Source organism: Nipponia nippon, unplaced genomic scaffold (genome assembly GCF_047370975.1).
Source record: "Nipponia nippon isolate SJK-2023a ecotype South Korea unplaced genomic scaffold, ASM4737097v1 scaffold_5, whole genome shotgun sequence".
Lineage (NCBI taxonomy): Eukaryota > Metazoa > Chordata > Aves > Pelecaniformes > Threskiornithidae > Nipponia > Nipponia nippon.
Window position 1 is genome coordinate 74,820,945 of NW_028262369.1, and position 13,928 is coordinate 74,834,872.

General features: G+C 37.2%; 2 protein-coding genes across 11 annotated transcripts in view; both read right to left on the reverse strand.

Annotated features, from left to right (window-relative positions):
* The window catches only part of PJVK (pejvakin), a 30,835-nt gene extending 18,078 nt beyond the window's left edge, over nucleotides 1–12,757 (reverse strand). The window contains exons 1-2 of the mRNA XM_087734843.1: nucleotides 12,728–12,757; nucleotides 821–913 (exon numbers count right to left, since the gene is read on the reverse strand). Coding sequence (XP_087590969.1) covers nucleotides 821–832 — 12 coding nt within the window. The 5' untranslated portion in view covers nucleotides 833–913; nucleotides 12,728–12,757. The remainder of the gene's footprint in view (nucleotides 1–820; nucleotides 914–12,727) is intronic.
* Nucleotides 899–13,928, reverse strand: part of OSBPL6 (oxysterol binding protein like 6) — a 111,678-nt gene continuing 98,648 nt past the window's right edge. For 5 of the 10 annotated variants that reach the window (XM_087734838.1, XM_087734836.1, XM_087734835.1 and 2 more), the window contains 2 exons: nucleotides 13,332–13,436; nucleotides 11,075–12,845 (listed from right to left, as the gene is read on the reverse strand). In XM_087734838.1, coding sequence (XP_087590964.1) covers nucleotides 12,737–12,845; nucleotides 13,332–13,436 — 214 coding nt within the window. In that variant the 3' untranslated portion in view covers nucleotides 11,075–12,736. Of the gene's footprint in view, nucleotides 914–1,189; nucleotides 7,623–11,074; nucleotides 13,437–13,928 lie in introns of those variants that run through there. The other 5 variants (XM_087734840.1, XM_087734841.1, XM_087734839.1 and 2 more) reach the window with 3 other exon arrangements.

The following is a 13,928-nucleotide window of genomic DNA, read 5'->3' on the forward strand; positions in this document are numbered from 1 at the left end:
CTTCCACACTTAAGTAATAGTTTTTAGGCTAAATTAGATGTCAGATTGGTCGTGCTGCCTCACAGGCATATAGGCTATTCCCAAAGGTTTGTTGTGTTGTTTTTTTTAATCAATTAAGTAATGACATATAGCTTTTCATACTTCACTTACGCACAGTCATTTTGCTGAGCGACAGTCATCGGAAAGTGTTAGATTTGTTTTGCAAAGCATTCAGAGGCAAAGTATGGATCCCAACTACGCAAATGTGAAACCAGAGCTGAATTTCACTCCTAGAATTGTTTAACAGGGAATAAGCTCCCAGTGTACAACCTGGCTCAGAGCATCGCTTTGGATGAGATCAGATGTGTACTCTGACACAAGAAAGCAAGCGCTGCCATTCATCAAAAAAGTGTTTTCCCTTCCTTTGCTGCTGCTTCCACTCTGGCAGCATTCCAGGCTGTTTGAACACTTGTTCTTTTCACAATGCCAAGAAACAATAAAAACCTTAATTTCTCCTCCCAACCAAATTCTTGTTTTCTATTATGCTTTCTTTTTAAATAAAATGTAATTGATTTAAGGGCTGAACAACTGACAAGAACACATAATGGAAAAATCCCACATACTGTTATTTTTCCAAGATGCCAGAAGGGGTGGGTGTCAAGTAATTTTTTTTTTTTTTCATATCCACACCTCTTTTTTCAGTTCTATTAGAGAACATCAGGAACCATTTTCCCTACACCCTCTCACAAAACTTGAGAAACATACTGCAAGCTCCCTTTAATCATAAAGAGCAAGCTGAAGTGGGGAGGGAAAAAAAAAAAAAAAAGCAAAAGGCTCTTACCAGCTGTAGCATGAAGATAAAACCGGGAACTGCCAAAAAGAAAATTATCTTCTTTGAGACTGCAGTTGGTAGCTCCTGCCAGATTTAAAGGAACTGCACAGAGAATCACATGGGAAAAGTTTTATAAAAATAATCCTGCAGTGGGAAAAGGTTAGAAAGGAACAGGATGATGCTAGTGAGAAGCCGCTGTTTCAGTGCTATTGCTACGACTATCACCCACCTCTCCAAAATCAATCTGTGCAATATATATTAAGAATTTTATGATTAATAGTCAATTCAGTTAACTAGTTGCAAACAGTTCATTCAAGAACCATATTCTAAAGTGTTTCTTATGTTAATAAATCAGAACACAGATGACAGCAGTTTAAACAGTGTACATTGAGATTTATTAGAACAAGCACTAATAGCAGCAGTGTACAGAGTGATGGAGACAATGTACTGTATGCACTGAACAATAATAATTATACAATTGCACTTCTTCAGAGATCTATTAGAAAATGCTTTTCAGTAAACAGTTTCCCAAATCTAGCATTGCTTGGATTTGCCTCTGAGGAAAAAAATACAAAAAATATGCTTTTTTTTTTTTTTTTGGTAAGGCATTAGCAACATTCATTGGCAGGCTAAACAAGTCATTTGTACATGCATTATCCAATTACATTGCAACAGGTAAAAGAGCATCATGTTTCCTCAAAAACTAGAATTGTCTGTGTGTTTTTTGGACACAATATCCTGGTAAATCCGGCTCAGCCTGAAGGAAACAGATGACATCTTTTGTTACATTTTAGAGTACAACATAAACTATAGCATAGCCAAGTTCACCTTTATTTCCTACCAGAAGCTGTAGGACCTCCCTCAGTTGGCGTTGGTATTATGGATATTGTGTATACCACGTACATCACTGGAATAAAGTCTTAATTAAATTAATGTCTTTTGTTCACTATTTCCCCCACTACCACCTCCTTGAATCATGTGGCAAAAAGATGCTCGACTGTAATCAACATTAACTACTGTATGAACTTAGGTTTTATTGCATGAGAGGTAGTCAGCATGAGGCCTCATCTGCATTCTGGATTACTACAACAGTATGTTCAAAACCAACTCACAAGTGCAAAGACACAGAATAAGTGTTGCAGCTGTGTTACATGGAAATTTAAAACTGTTTTTTTTTTTACTGCTCCTTCCTAGCTAAGTGCAATCTCTGAAGTAGCCAGAGAACTTGATATACCAAAAAAAGCAATTCTATTTATGTGTTAAAGCCTAGAAGGAGAGAGGGGAGGCACTTTCTCACATTCATGCTTTTCTAGGCTGAGATTAGGAGCATGCCCTTAGTTAGCCACCCCCTTCTTTGCAAATCAGAAAGATTAATCTCCTTTTTCGATTGCCATACAGTACCAGCAACCCTCACTCTGGGCTGGCACATCCTGGGGAAAGTACAGGGAAATAGGGACAGGAATTGCAAATACTTACAATTAAGCTTGCCAGCGTAAGACATAATATGATGAATTGCCATTGATTTAATCTCCTGTTCTGTCTTCCAAATGTCATACATAATTGAGCTTTGCAGAGACATGAAGTTAACTGGTTTTAAAATACTACAAGCCCTACAATAAGGTCCCAAAATGCAAGAGAGTTAAAGGAAAGTCAAATATATTGCTCTGACTGGCAAGCAGTCAAACCAGCTGTATTTCACACGTTTATCTTCCACAAGACAGCACACATGTTCAAAATTAAGCTTAAGTCTAACTAGTTGAATACCTAGGCTTGACTATACCTTAGGCCTACAGCTGAAATAGATTTGGGCAGCTAGATCATCCACTCACCTGGAAGCTCACTGAGTTCAATGGAGTAACAAGAGCAGCTCAGCCTCATCTGCATAGGTGCTCATTTGTTTAAGCATGTAGGAATTAAAAATCAAGTACCATAAAGCCTGGTGTAACCAGGTACATTGTTTTGATTTCTTAGGAATGTAACTGTTGACCCTTTTTATTTGAACTTTAGTATCTACATCACTTAAACTGAATTCAGTGACACTGCTTGCAATGTTTATGCTACGTACATATTGATGCCTGTGCAAGATCAGAGTCCAAGCAGATGAAGCAGGGGAAAAAAAAAAAAAAAAAAAATCTGAGATGTGCATTGCTGATTAACTCTTGCATGTGAAATAAAAGTCTATAGATTTGGAGTACACAAATTATACCCTATCTATGTTATTCTTCAGCTGTTGATGCTTAGTAACTGTAAGCAATAGAATTGTTTTTACAGGCACGATTGCAGCCAGTATTTGGAGTCAGAATTAATAAGATGTAAAGAAGAATCATCCTGAAAGATATCCCAAACTTCTGAATAGTCAAGCACAAACGAATGCATTTGCAGGAAAGCAATCAAGATCAATCAATCAAGACTATTTTTTTAAATGTTAAATTACTGAATGTTATGAAGGACTAAACTTGCACTTTTAAAAATTGTGATACTTTCAGTAGCTTATACAGTTTTCAAAAAAAATATTTGCAAATCAATTTTCTGTTGAGTTATTTAGAAATTATGGTACTGACTTTTTTTTTCAGTATCCTTTTCTTTATCTCATTATGGAAGTCCACAGTGAACTTCTAAGCATAAAATTAAGGGTGCTGCAGGTGAGGTTTAATATTACAGTGCTCAAAAATAATGCCTTCTGCAACATTTGGGTAGCTGGGTACATAAATGCTTCTTATTTTCTTTCTTTCCCTTAAGTAATAGTTTTCTACTGCTTTCAAAAAACAGTAAAAATTTTGCCTGGTGCATCTAGGAACACAGAACCTTTCTAGTTACAGTCTGTTATTTCCCTCTAAAACAGCACTGTCTACTCAGTACTCAAAAGTAACACTGGCTCTATATGTTAGGCTTCTAGAAAGCAACTATTTGCCTTTAAAATTCATCTTAAAAATTGCAAAGCGAGTTTCTGTATAACTTTCTAGCTGACATAATAGCATAATCACAGTGGAAAGACTCTGAGGATCTCCTTTTACAGGTATGTTACACAAAGAAGTGTACAAGAAATCAACAGATTTGGGGTTTTTTTGTATAATGAGCACAGGGATATGAGCAATCAGCAAAGTATGCTCTTTTAGCTCTTTAGGTTTTGATATTATGGCCTGCTAAAGAATTGGTGCAGGGCTGTTTCCTATCCGAAATTAAAGGCTGTTAAAAGCAAAGAAGCTCAGTAAGGCAATGTAAAATTGACGACTAATCTAAACCTTACTCTTCTAATGGCATTCTCAGAGCCTGAGCAAGGTACAAATACTAAAATTTACATTTCATACATGTGCGTATGGGATCTAATCTCACCAAAAAAGTGTGACAATATTCCCAATTCATATTAACTTTGTGCAAAAAATGAGAGAAAATACAGAATTCTTTGCTGTTACAATACTGAGAAATCACAATTCACCAGTTAATTACACAAAGGAAAGTAGATAAAGACCCAAAGAAGAGTCTTGCTACTGGTTACAACAAAGAAAATATACCTAATATCCCAATATAGAACTATCTTAACGATCTCTCTGGATACCATAGTAGTTTAATTTTATGATGGCTTTTTACGTGCTAAATAAAGCATCCGCTTCAGACAATCTAGCAGTAACAGATAAAGAACAAGAAGTTTGCTATGTGAAAGAAAAGATTTCAGACATCGGATGCTAGCAGCTTGATTTCTTATTCATTTTAAAGTAAATAACAGGCACAAATCAATCTACAAAGAAGAATCTCATCTGGAAAAGCCCACTGATATTTCTTTTTGGTCCAAGAATGAAATTTTATTGCGTAAGCACTATAGGTCCACCCCGCTCTGAGAGCTGGAAAATTAGCAAGATCTGAGCATTAGGTGCAAGACAGAAGCATCACTCTTCATGCCTGTGGAGTTCCAAACATTGTTTAATTTTTAAAACTCAAACTTCACATGTAATTAATTCTTAGTGAGGAATGAATGTTTGAAAATAATTAGTTTAGAAATAAAGAACAAGAACAGTGCTTTTGCTAATTAGAGCGAAAGCTTAACTAAGGTACAAGTTGCTGTCTTTGCATTTATGCCTGCATACCAAAATACATTCATCAGCATTTATTTCTCAGCTCATAGTCAGGTCTTGTTTGAGACTCAGCTGAAAATAAAATTTATTGTGATCTGAATTTGTGATACTATATTTCAACCACTAAAGAATACCAGTAACACTTATTTCAAGAACTAAATAGACTTAATTTCTAACCTCAAATTGGAATGATAATTTTCAATGTTGACTTCAAGATAGGTGACAAAGCAAGTTTAATATATTTATGCATAATTTTATTATTGGTGATCCAATCTCAAAATATTTTATAAAATATTAAGCAAATACGAAGATAATTGAAGATCTCATCTGTATTTCTTCAACACAGTTAAAGAAGCTATCCTGAAATTTTCTTTGCCTGGAAAATACTGAGAATTAAACTTATAATAATTTTGTTAATGTTACTGTGATATTCCTTGGTCAGGTGAATTTAACAAAGGAAGAGAGAGAGCATTCAGCACAGGACTACTAGAAAAGAAATCTGAGTTTGCAATCATGACTCTAACACCAATTGTCCTCAGTGGACCTGACAAATCAAGCCCTGGGCCACAAAGGCAATCATAAATAGTAACGCAACTTCAGAAAAAGATGTTGCATGTGTGGCTACACTGACTGGCACAAGGACCAAGTATCTCAGTGAACAAGAATAGTTATGGTTGAATATTTATCACTCTGTGTGCTGCTCTTGTATAGCACTTACATCATTTTGATGCTCAGGGTGTACAAGATAAGTTACCCACTTCTGACTTGTTGAAGGAAACTCCTCACTTCTTCCCTTTTTGCATCCCTAATGTTCTGGGTCAGCAACATGATACATTAGCGTAAGAGATCCCTCTTTCACTAATGCAGACCATTAAAAGTAGCAGTCAATACGGAAATACATTTTAGTGTTTCATAGGAGACAACATCTGGATCATTGCTCCAGGAGTACAAATGAGTAGCTTTACCATACTTCAATGAATTATTCATAGGTCAAGACAGAATATATTACACAGTGCTGATTATATATTCCAACTTCATGGTTTTCTTATTTATAAAATATGTAACTCTCTTTGTCCACATTACCAATACACCTTCAGCCAAATGCTGGCTACAAGTCATTTTTACTTATAAAAGGAATAAAAACTTCCCTTAACCTTCAGAATTAATTCTGAGCAAATGTCACCAATCTTCCCTTTTTTCATGCTGCATGGATCAGTGGAAAGAAAAATGGTGTTAAATGGATTCACAGAACCACAGAATGGTTGGGGTTGGAAGGGACCTCTGGAGATCGTCTAGTCCAACCCCCTGCTAAAGCAGGTTCACCTAGAGCAGGTCGCACAGGATCACATCCATGTGCATTTTTAATATCTCCAGAGAAGGAGACTCTGCAGCCTCTCTGGGCAGCCCGTTCCAGTGCTCTGTCACCCTAAAAGTAAAGAAGTTTTTCCTCATATTCAGATGGAACTTCCTGTGTTTTAGATTGTGCCCATTGCCCCTTATCCTGCCACTGGGCACCACTGAAAAGAGTCTGGCCCCATCCTCCTGACACCTGCCCTTAAGATACTTGTAAGCATTGACAAGATCCCCTCTCAGTCTCCTCTTCTCCAGGTTAAACAGACCCAGCTCTCTCAGCCTTTCCTCGTAAGAGAGATGCTCCAGTCCCCTAATCATCTTTGTAGCCCTCTGCTGGACTCTCTCCAGTAGTTCCTTGTCTTTCTTGAACTGGGGAGCCCAGAACTGGGCACAGTATTCTAGATGTCACCTCACCAGGGCAGAGTACAGGGGGAGGATAACCTCCCTCGACCTGCTGGCCACTCTTCCTAATGCACCCCAGGATACCATTGGCCTTCTTGGCTGCAAGGGCACGTTACTGGCTCATGGTTACTTTGTTGTCCACCAGGACTGCCAGGTACTTCTCCACAGAGCTGCTTTCCAGCAGGTCAACACCTAACCTGTACTGGTGCTTGGGGTTATTCCTCCCTAGGTGCAGGACCCTACACTTGCCTTTGTTGAACTTCATTAGGTTCCTCTCCACCCAACTCTCTAGCCTGTCTAGGTCTGAATGGCAGCACAGCCTTCTGGTGTATCAGCCACTCCCCCCAGTTTTGTATCATCAGCAAACTTGCTGAGGGTACACTCTGTCCCTTCATCCAGGTCATTGATGAATAAGTTGAACAAGATTGGACGCAGTACTGACCCCTTACGTATGAGGATGTTATGGGAGACGGTGTCAAAAGCCTTGCTGAAGTCAAGCACTTGTCGTTTCTTTTTATGGTATCCACTGTGTGCTGCAGGTACAGTTTCTCCTTGCAGACCTTGCTTGTGGGTGTCTATAGCTGTTAAAGCTTCATATCTGGTTTTGATTGCGATGCTGGAGGGTGGAGACTGAAGTGGGGTCCTGCTTTTGTGGGTCACCAGGAATCCAAGGTGCCTCATTCTCAGTGGTGTCTGCTACAGGAGCATGGTTCTGAAACCACCTGTCTATCTCCATCTCAGCTCCTCTAATACTGCATAGCCTTTTGACTGTTTCCTGCAACTCGGCCACCTGACGTAACGGATCATCAACCTATGCACAACTTCTGCACACCTTATTCAGCAGCTCTGCTGACATTTTAATTCATAAAAGTTAGAAAACTTTCTATTTTGTTACAGCTGTGCCACTGACAGAGCTGCTGTGACTAGTTTCACTGTTCTCCATTGTAGTCTCTCCCTCCCTTTTCTTTTCTGAGGTTTGTCAAAGACTGCAACGAAGGGAAAAAAAATTAAAGATATGATGGGTTTATAATACCACAAAACTTGACAAAGGAAGATATGGGTACATAAAACACCTACAAGTACATTGCTATCACTTTTTAAACCTGCAAGACACTATATCAATATCCTTTTATAAAGAGGCTTTTCAGTTTAGTGGAAGAAAGATACAGGTTACGCCAAAGCTAATGAATGAAAGTGGTTTCCATTCCCTAGTTTAAAGAGCAAATAATGTATTTGCTTTTGTAAGTAGAATCCTTACAATATATAATATAAAAACAAAATAAGTTGCTGTAAATAAGCCATTTCTCTGAGCTTACTGAGATTAGCCGCATTCTTGTGGGTGCCATTCACTGTTCTAATGGAGCTCAGGGAGATATACTCCCCAGGAATAATTAAACCTTTATTAACATGCTTAGTCTAGATTCTTCTGTTAAAAACAAAAAGGAAGAAAAAAAAAAACACACAGAAAAAACCCACAAACCTTTCTCCATGAAACTACTTCTGAGTGATACCAGAATTATACTAAAAGTAACCAGGGATGGTAAAGTAGAAAATTATACTACTTTTTATACTAAATATACTTCGGCAATTTTGAGCACATTAACAAAAAAAAAAACTTAGTTGCCACTGTATCCCTGCCTACCTTGACTTTTATCAATATACACTCTAAAAAGCAAATTCAAGTTTTATACAATTTTGATGACTGTTACTTAACAACAGAAGGAAGAAAACCCAAGATAGTATTTTCAGCCCCAGTAGCTACCAAGGTAAGTGGTTGTGACAGAGTAAACTTTGTTAGCTTTCTCCCAGGTCTGCGTATAACACAGGGTGACCAGTGAAGCCATTCCAGTGTTTCTTACACACTTCTGTCGATATTAAACTTTTTCCCCCAGCTGGGCGAAACTCTGTAACTTAGCCCCTCCTGTCATTTTAGCATATGAATACAAATACCCTTTCCTTTCAGGTGGATTTAATCTGAAAACTCTCCTTTACTTTCATTATGCAGCTCCAGTATTAGTAATGCCATCTAAAATAGAGATAATTCCTCAGATTACAACTGCAGCCAACAGCATGTTAAACAGCTAGTGTTTATCTCTGCACTAGAAACATTCAAAATCCTATAAAACAAGGAGACCACACAAACCTTCCCTATACTAACAGGGCTTTGCTAGTGAAAACAAGTTTCCAAAACTCACAGAGAATTAGCATATTCAGCCCTCTTGGTTATTGTGCAAGTGCAAATGAACCTCCCCTCCCTTCCAGGGTATTTCTAAAAATTCAGATTTTTTGAGAGAAACTCTATGAGCAAGACTGCATTGTGCTGGCCTCCACTCTGTCTGGTTTGAGGGCGAGAAAATCCCATGTTACTGCCATGGGAAACAGAAGGCATTGCCCAGATGCAAGCTCCTCACCAGGTTCCCATGAGAGCAGGACGAGCACTGGTTCCTAGTGTCCCGTAAGGTTTGTGTAATTTGTTTTCATAAAGCTCTGACAGTGTTCAGTAGGGAATTAAGGGCAATATCTTTCAAAACTGTGTCATGTATACATACTGCAATACTTGACATATGCCTAGCATGTGCTATTCAAATAAAACTCACAAATGCCCTACAAGCTCATTCAGTGTCATAAGTTCAAAATGAGACAAAAAAAAAAAAAAAAGATAACATTATTTGTAAGATGAAGAGAGTATTATAGTGGGAGTTCACTTTTAAACAGAAAAAAGTTTATTTCATGCAACTTACATCTGTCTAAAATTAGAATGGGTGTCAAGATGATGTTTTAATCACAGTGGTACTGTAGGAAAATCAACTCATATTCAAATTGTATATCCCAATGAGATAACGATTTCTAATACGTCAAAAAATCTACCACCTTGTTAATACAGATCTAAAATAGGAATGAAGCTATTTAAGTCTTTATAAGACATTACATTTGATTAAAATAGCGATTATTACCCTATCATATCCGCAGTACCAGAACAAGGAATAAATTAAGGTACACTTTTAAAATATTAATTGGAAGTACAGCTCACTATTGTGAAATTAAAGCATAAGGTTTGTGTGTTTTTATACAGAAATAAGTGTTTTGAGAAAACACAAGAAAAAGCAAAGGATATGTGTTTGTAGTGAAAGTTAGAACTTTTAAAATTGTTTAAAAGGTTTTAAATGTCAAATGATTTGCACTAATTTTCGTCACATACCAAACCTATAGCAATTAAATCTACTGAGTTGGTAAGTATTTTTCATGCCTTTCAAAAGGAAATACTGCCTGAATGAATGGGGTGAGGTGGGCTGAAAACTGTCCGAATCCCCAGGCTTGAAGGGCATTGATCAATGGCTTAGCCCCCGCTGGCAGCCAGCAACAAGGACAGCCCTGCAGGGGTCAATTTTGTGGCCCATGTCAATCAACATCTCACCAGTGACCTGGGCAAGGACATAGACTAAATGCTGACAAGTTTGCAGATGACATTAAATTAGGGGGATGAGAGGCCACGCCAAACAGTAGAGCTTCAATCAGAAGGATATTGCTTGGCTTGAGGACTGGGCCAGAAGACACTTCCATGACGTTCAACAGAAGTGCAAAGGTCTGCACCTGGGGCAGAAAAATCCCACGTGCTGGGAAGAGACGGCCGAGCAGCAGCCCTGCCGAAAAGCAGCAGGCACTTACAATGGGTGCCAGGCTGCAAAGGAGCCAGCAGTGCATTCTCATTGCAACACGGAAAACCCCATCCGCACTACATTGGCAGGGGATGTGGAAAGCCCACTATCCCCCACGACTCAGCGCTGGTGAAATTTCACAGGTTGTCTAAAAATTATAATTTGGATAGAAGTGCCCAGACCTATTCTCTGTTAACCCATTCTCTTTAGAAACAGCATAAAATATGTCATGATGTCGCCCAAGGATACCGGAAAAATTTAATAAAATATTTTGCACAGAATCCAGAGGATTCTGCACTATAAGAAATGGCTTTACAGTACATATGCTAGCACTTTTCAATTTCTGATAAAGACTGCAAATATTTTGTGATGCATTTTATTGTGTTTCCTTTACTCACTAATTAACTAGTTTAACATTCAGTAAGCTTAAAAAGTGCCTTCAATAGGAAGATTTAGCATATCACAGATTTTTTTTTTTAATTCTAAAAATCTTAATGTTATTTTTCTTTCAGTGAGTGTCAAATAAACAATTGTAAAAAATAATTAAATCAGTGATAGCATCCTTAGTGTTCACCAAGTTTCAGTTTGCATTGCAAATAATGGCATTCACAAAGCACTAGCAGAACACTGTAAAACTGAAGACCTTATTTCTGCATTTAAATTAAAAACCAACTTTCAAAAAAATTTGAGGACATGCAGTTTCTGTCCCTCAAATGTACTTGCAGTCATACACACATAACGCTTTCTAATATCACGGTGAACTGCACACAAAGACTGGAGCATGAGGTGGGCAGATGTTTAATAATGTTGTTTTTAAGGAAAGTGACACAGAACAATTAATTGCTATTTTGCACACAATGTGCCAACTTCATTCATAGTGTAATGTCATTAAAGCAAGTAGGATTAAGTTAACCAAATATGATTTAAAAAAACAAACTTTGATATATTTTCATTTTGTTATAATAACAATTGCAGAACTAAAAAAAAAAAAAAAAAAAAATCAGACTAAGTTCAACTAGGAAAGAAAAAGATATTGTTCTTTGAATAATTCAAAATTTTCTTTGGAAGAAATCCTGTTAATCTGCGTGCAGTTTTTTTTATACCAAATATTCATAAGCAATTCATGAGCATTCACAATTCTTAAAAAATCTACTAAATATTTTCTTTAGGTTTTCATGTTTTTCATAATTCTTCCTGATAACAGAACTGAGTGAAGAAATTGGAATTCATTAGAAGCTAGCTGCTCTGCCAGTTGCTTTGCCATACAAACAAGGGGGAGAACTAAGTATATATTAAATAATCAAAGTAATCTCAGTTCTGTAGGGACCTGACTCTGCAAAAGGAAGAAGCAGGCGGAAAGCTGGGTATGCATGGTAATCTACTGAGAACTGTTCAAACAGCTCTGCTGGCAGGATCACATACCTATCTAATAATTTTTTTTTTAGGTCTCAGTACTGGAATCAATCTTCAATAGAAAAATTCAAGTGCACTATGTACGCTGTGCATGTGTAGAAAGAAATACAGTGTACACGCATGAAATCTAATCTATCATCAGTGCCTGGATGTATAATACATGCATAAATGGAAGACAAGATCATACCATATGGAATGCAGTTTTTACCTAATAAAATTACTTTTTTTCCTTTTATTAAAATCTGCCCTCCTGCTGTTTAATGTTTCAGAGATTTTCAAATAGAAAGTGCCAAGCCTTCTCCCACATATATTAATTGAGGCTTAGCAACACATAAGAGACTTGGTTCTTAATCAAAAAATATAGAATCACTTTATGAAAAACTGTAAAATATAATTTTGCACAAAAGCTATTTTGGCAACACAAGTAGTAGTTGTTAGCTACAACACATGGAAGCCTCTGCCATACTCTCAAATATAAATTTAGATAAGAGAAGTGGATGGGGAGAAAACAGAGCCAGTAAAGCAAACAGTGTGTGTGGCAGAAAATAGTTGCATTTACAGTACTATCCAGCTTCTGGAGAGAAGCCAGAGACCTTCCCATGAAATCCTTCTGTGCTTTTAACGCTGTTGCAAAGCTTCAGGGAATTCTAATTGTATAAACAGTTACGGGTAAATGAGATTCAGTGTGAGACTATGTCCAGCAAGCGGTAAAAGTGATGATTGCATCTCTGCATCAATCATTTAGAATATGAACTTTCTGACTAGCAATTCATATGCATTTACCAAAATTGTCTCAAATTCAACCAGTCAGCAGTTTCTTTTCAGTCTGATTATACAGTCAGCTTCCCAAAGCTAAAGCATGTACAGTAGATCTCATTCCTCTGAAATACAATTAGATGTTTGGTTGTCTTTTGATTTTAAATAATGCAGGTTCTCCAATACTTATATCATGATAAAATTCTAGTGCTTTAAAAATCTGCCCTTCACACAAGCCTAAGCATACATATTTTAAAATTACTTACTGTACATCTTCATATTTTGTTTAAGGCATGAACAATGGCATATGAATGGGAACAGCTTCCGGAAAAGTGTATCTTTTTGACAAAGGCCAGTCCAAGCACATCACACCAAAGGACTAACCTGAAGCCAGAAATGACAGTGTTGTGACCCAAGAGTTTTTAACAAAAATAGTTGAAACAAAATGGATTTTTTTCTCTTTTTCTTCCCTTTTTTTTTTTCTATTTAAATTACATTACTCTTAATGTCTGTTTAAAGCACCGGTTGCAGTTTTGTGTTTACCACCTCTTCCGAGTGACTTTGGATAATTCATCTGCTTCTTTTGTTCTGAATTTTCAGTGTATGAAACTTTAAAAGGTTTCGGTTTCTGTTTCTTTTTTTTTTTTCTTTTTTTTTTTTTTAATGGCTGCTGCAAAATTAAAAAGATCCAGAAGTGGTCAGGGGCCTGGTCTAATGCACTTTCAAAAGTCCGTTATAAAGATGAATATAAATGCGAATGATAGTTTTTCCGTAGACCCACAAACCACGCTTAGCTATAAGAAACATATTGTGCATAGTTATTTTTTTCTTCAGAGTGATATGTTTACTAGATCTACATTGTCAGTTTACCAGAGTACAGGAATTTCCACTTTACTAAAGCCAGGATCCTTTCGCAGTTCCCAGTAGGTGTCATTGGTAACCCAGGCTTCTCTTTGATTAGCGTCGATAACTTTTCTGTAGAAAGGAAAAAAAAGAAACCAAAAGAGAGAGAGGAAAAAAAGTTCTGACCATAGATCTCTGCTCTTATGCAAGATGAAATAAAATTCCATACCTCTCTGATCTAACTCAATACTAAATCTGATTTCATATTTCTAAAGGACACAGGAACATTCAGGGATTTAAAAATAAAAATCAGCCTCTACCTGTGTCAAAAGTGGAAGGTTTAGAAAACAGCCAAGATCGCCAATCTGTTGTCTGATCTGTGTGAGCAGGTCTTAGAGCCACATAAAGCCTCTTTGGCCGTTAGAGATTCTGATTATGTGCAGGGGATCAACAAAGAGATCTAGCTTGCAGAATGCAAGCCTTTTACCATTTATATTGTTTGTCTCCTCTGTATTTTGCTCATCTTCCACTGCAAAATGGCATCAAGCACATTCAATCTTTTGACTTTTGATTCCCCATGCTAAACATCAGGCTATTTAGTATGACTATCCCTTGTTTCAGAAG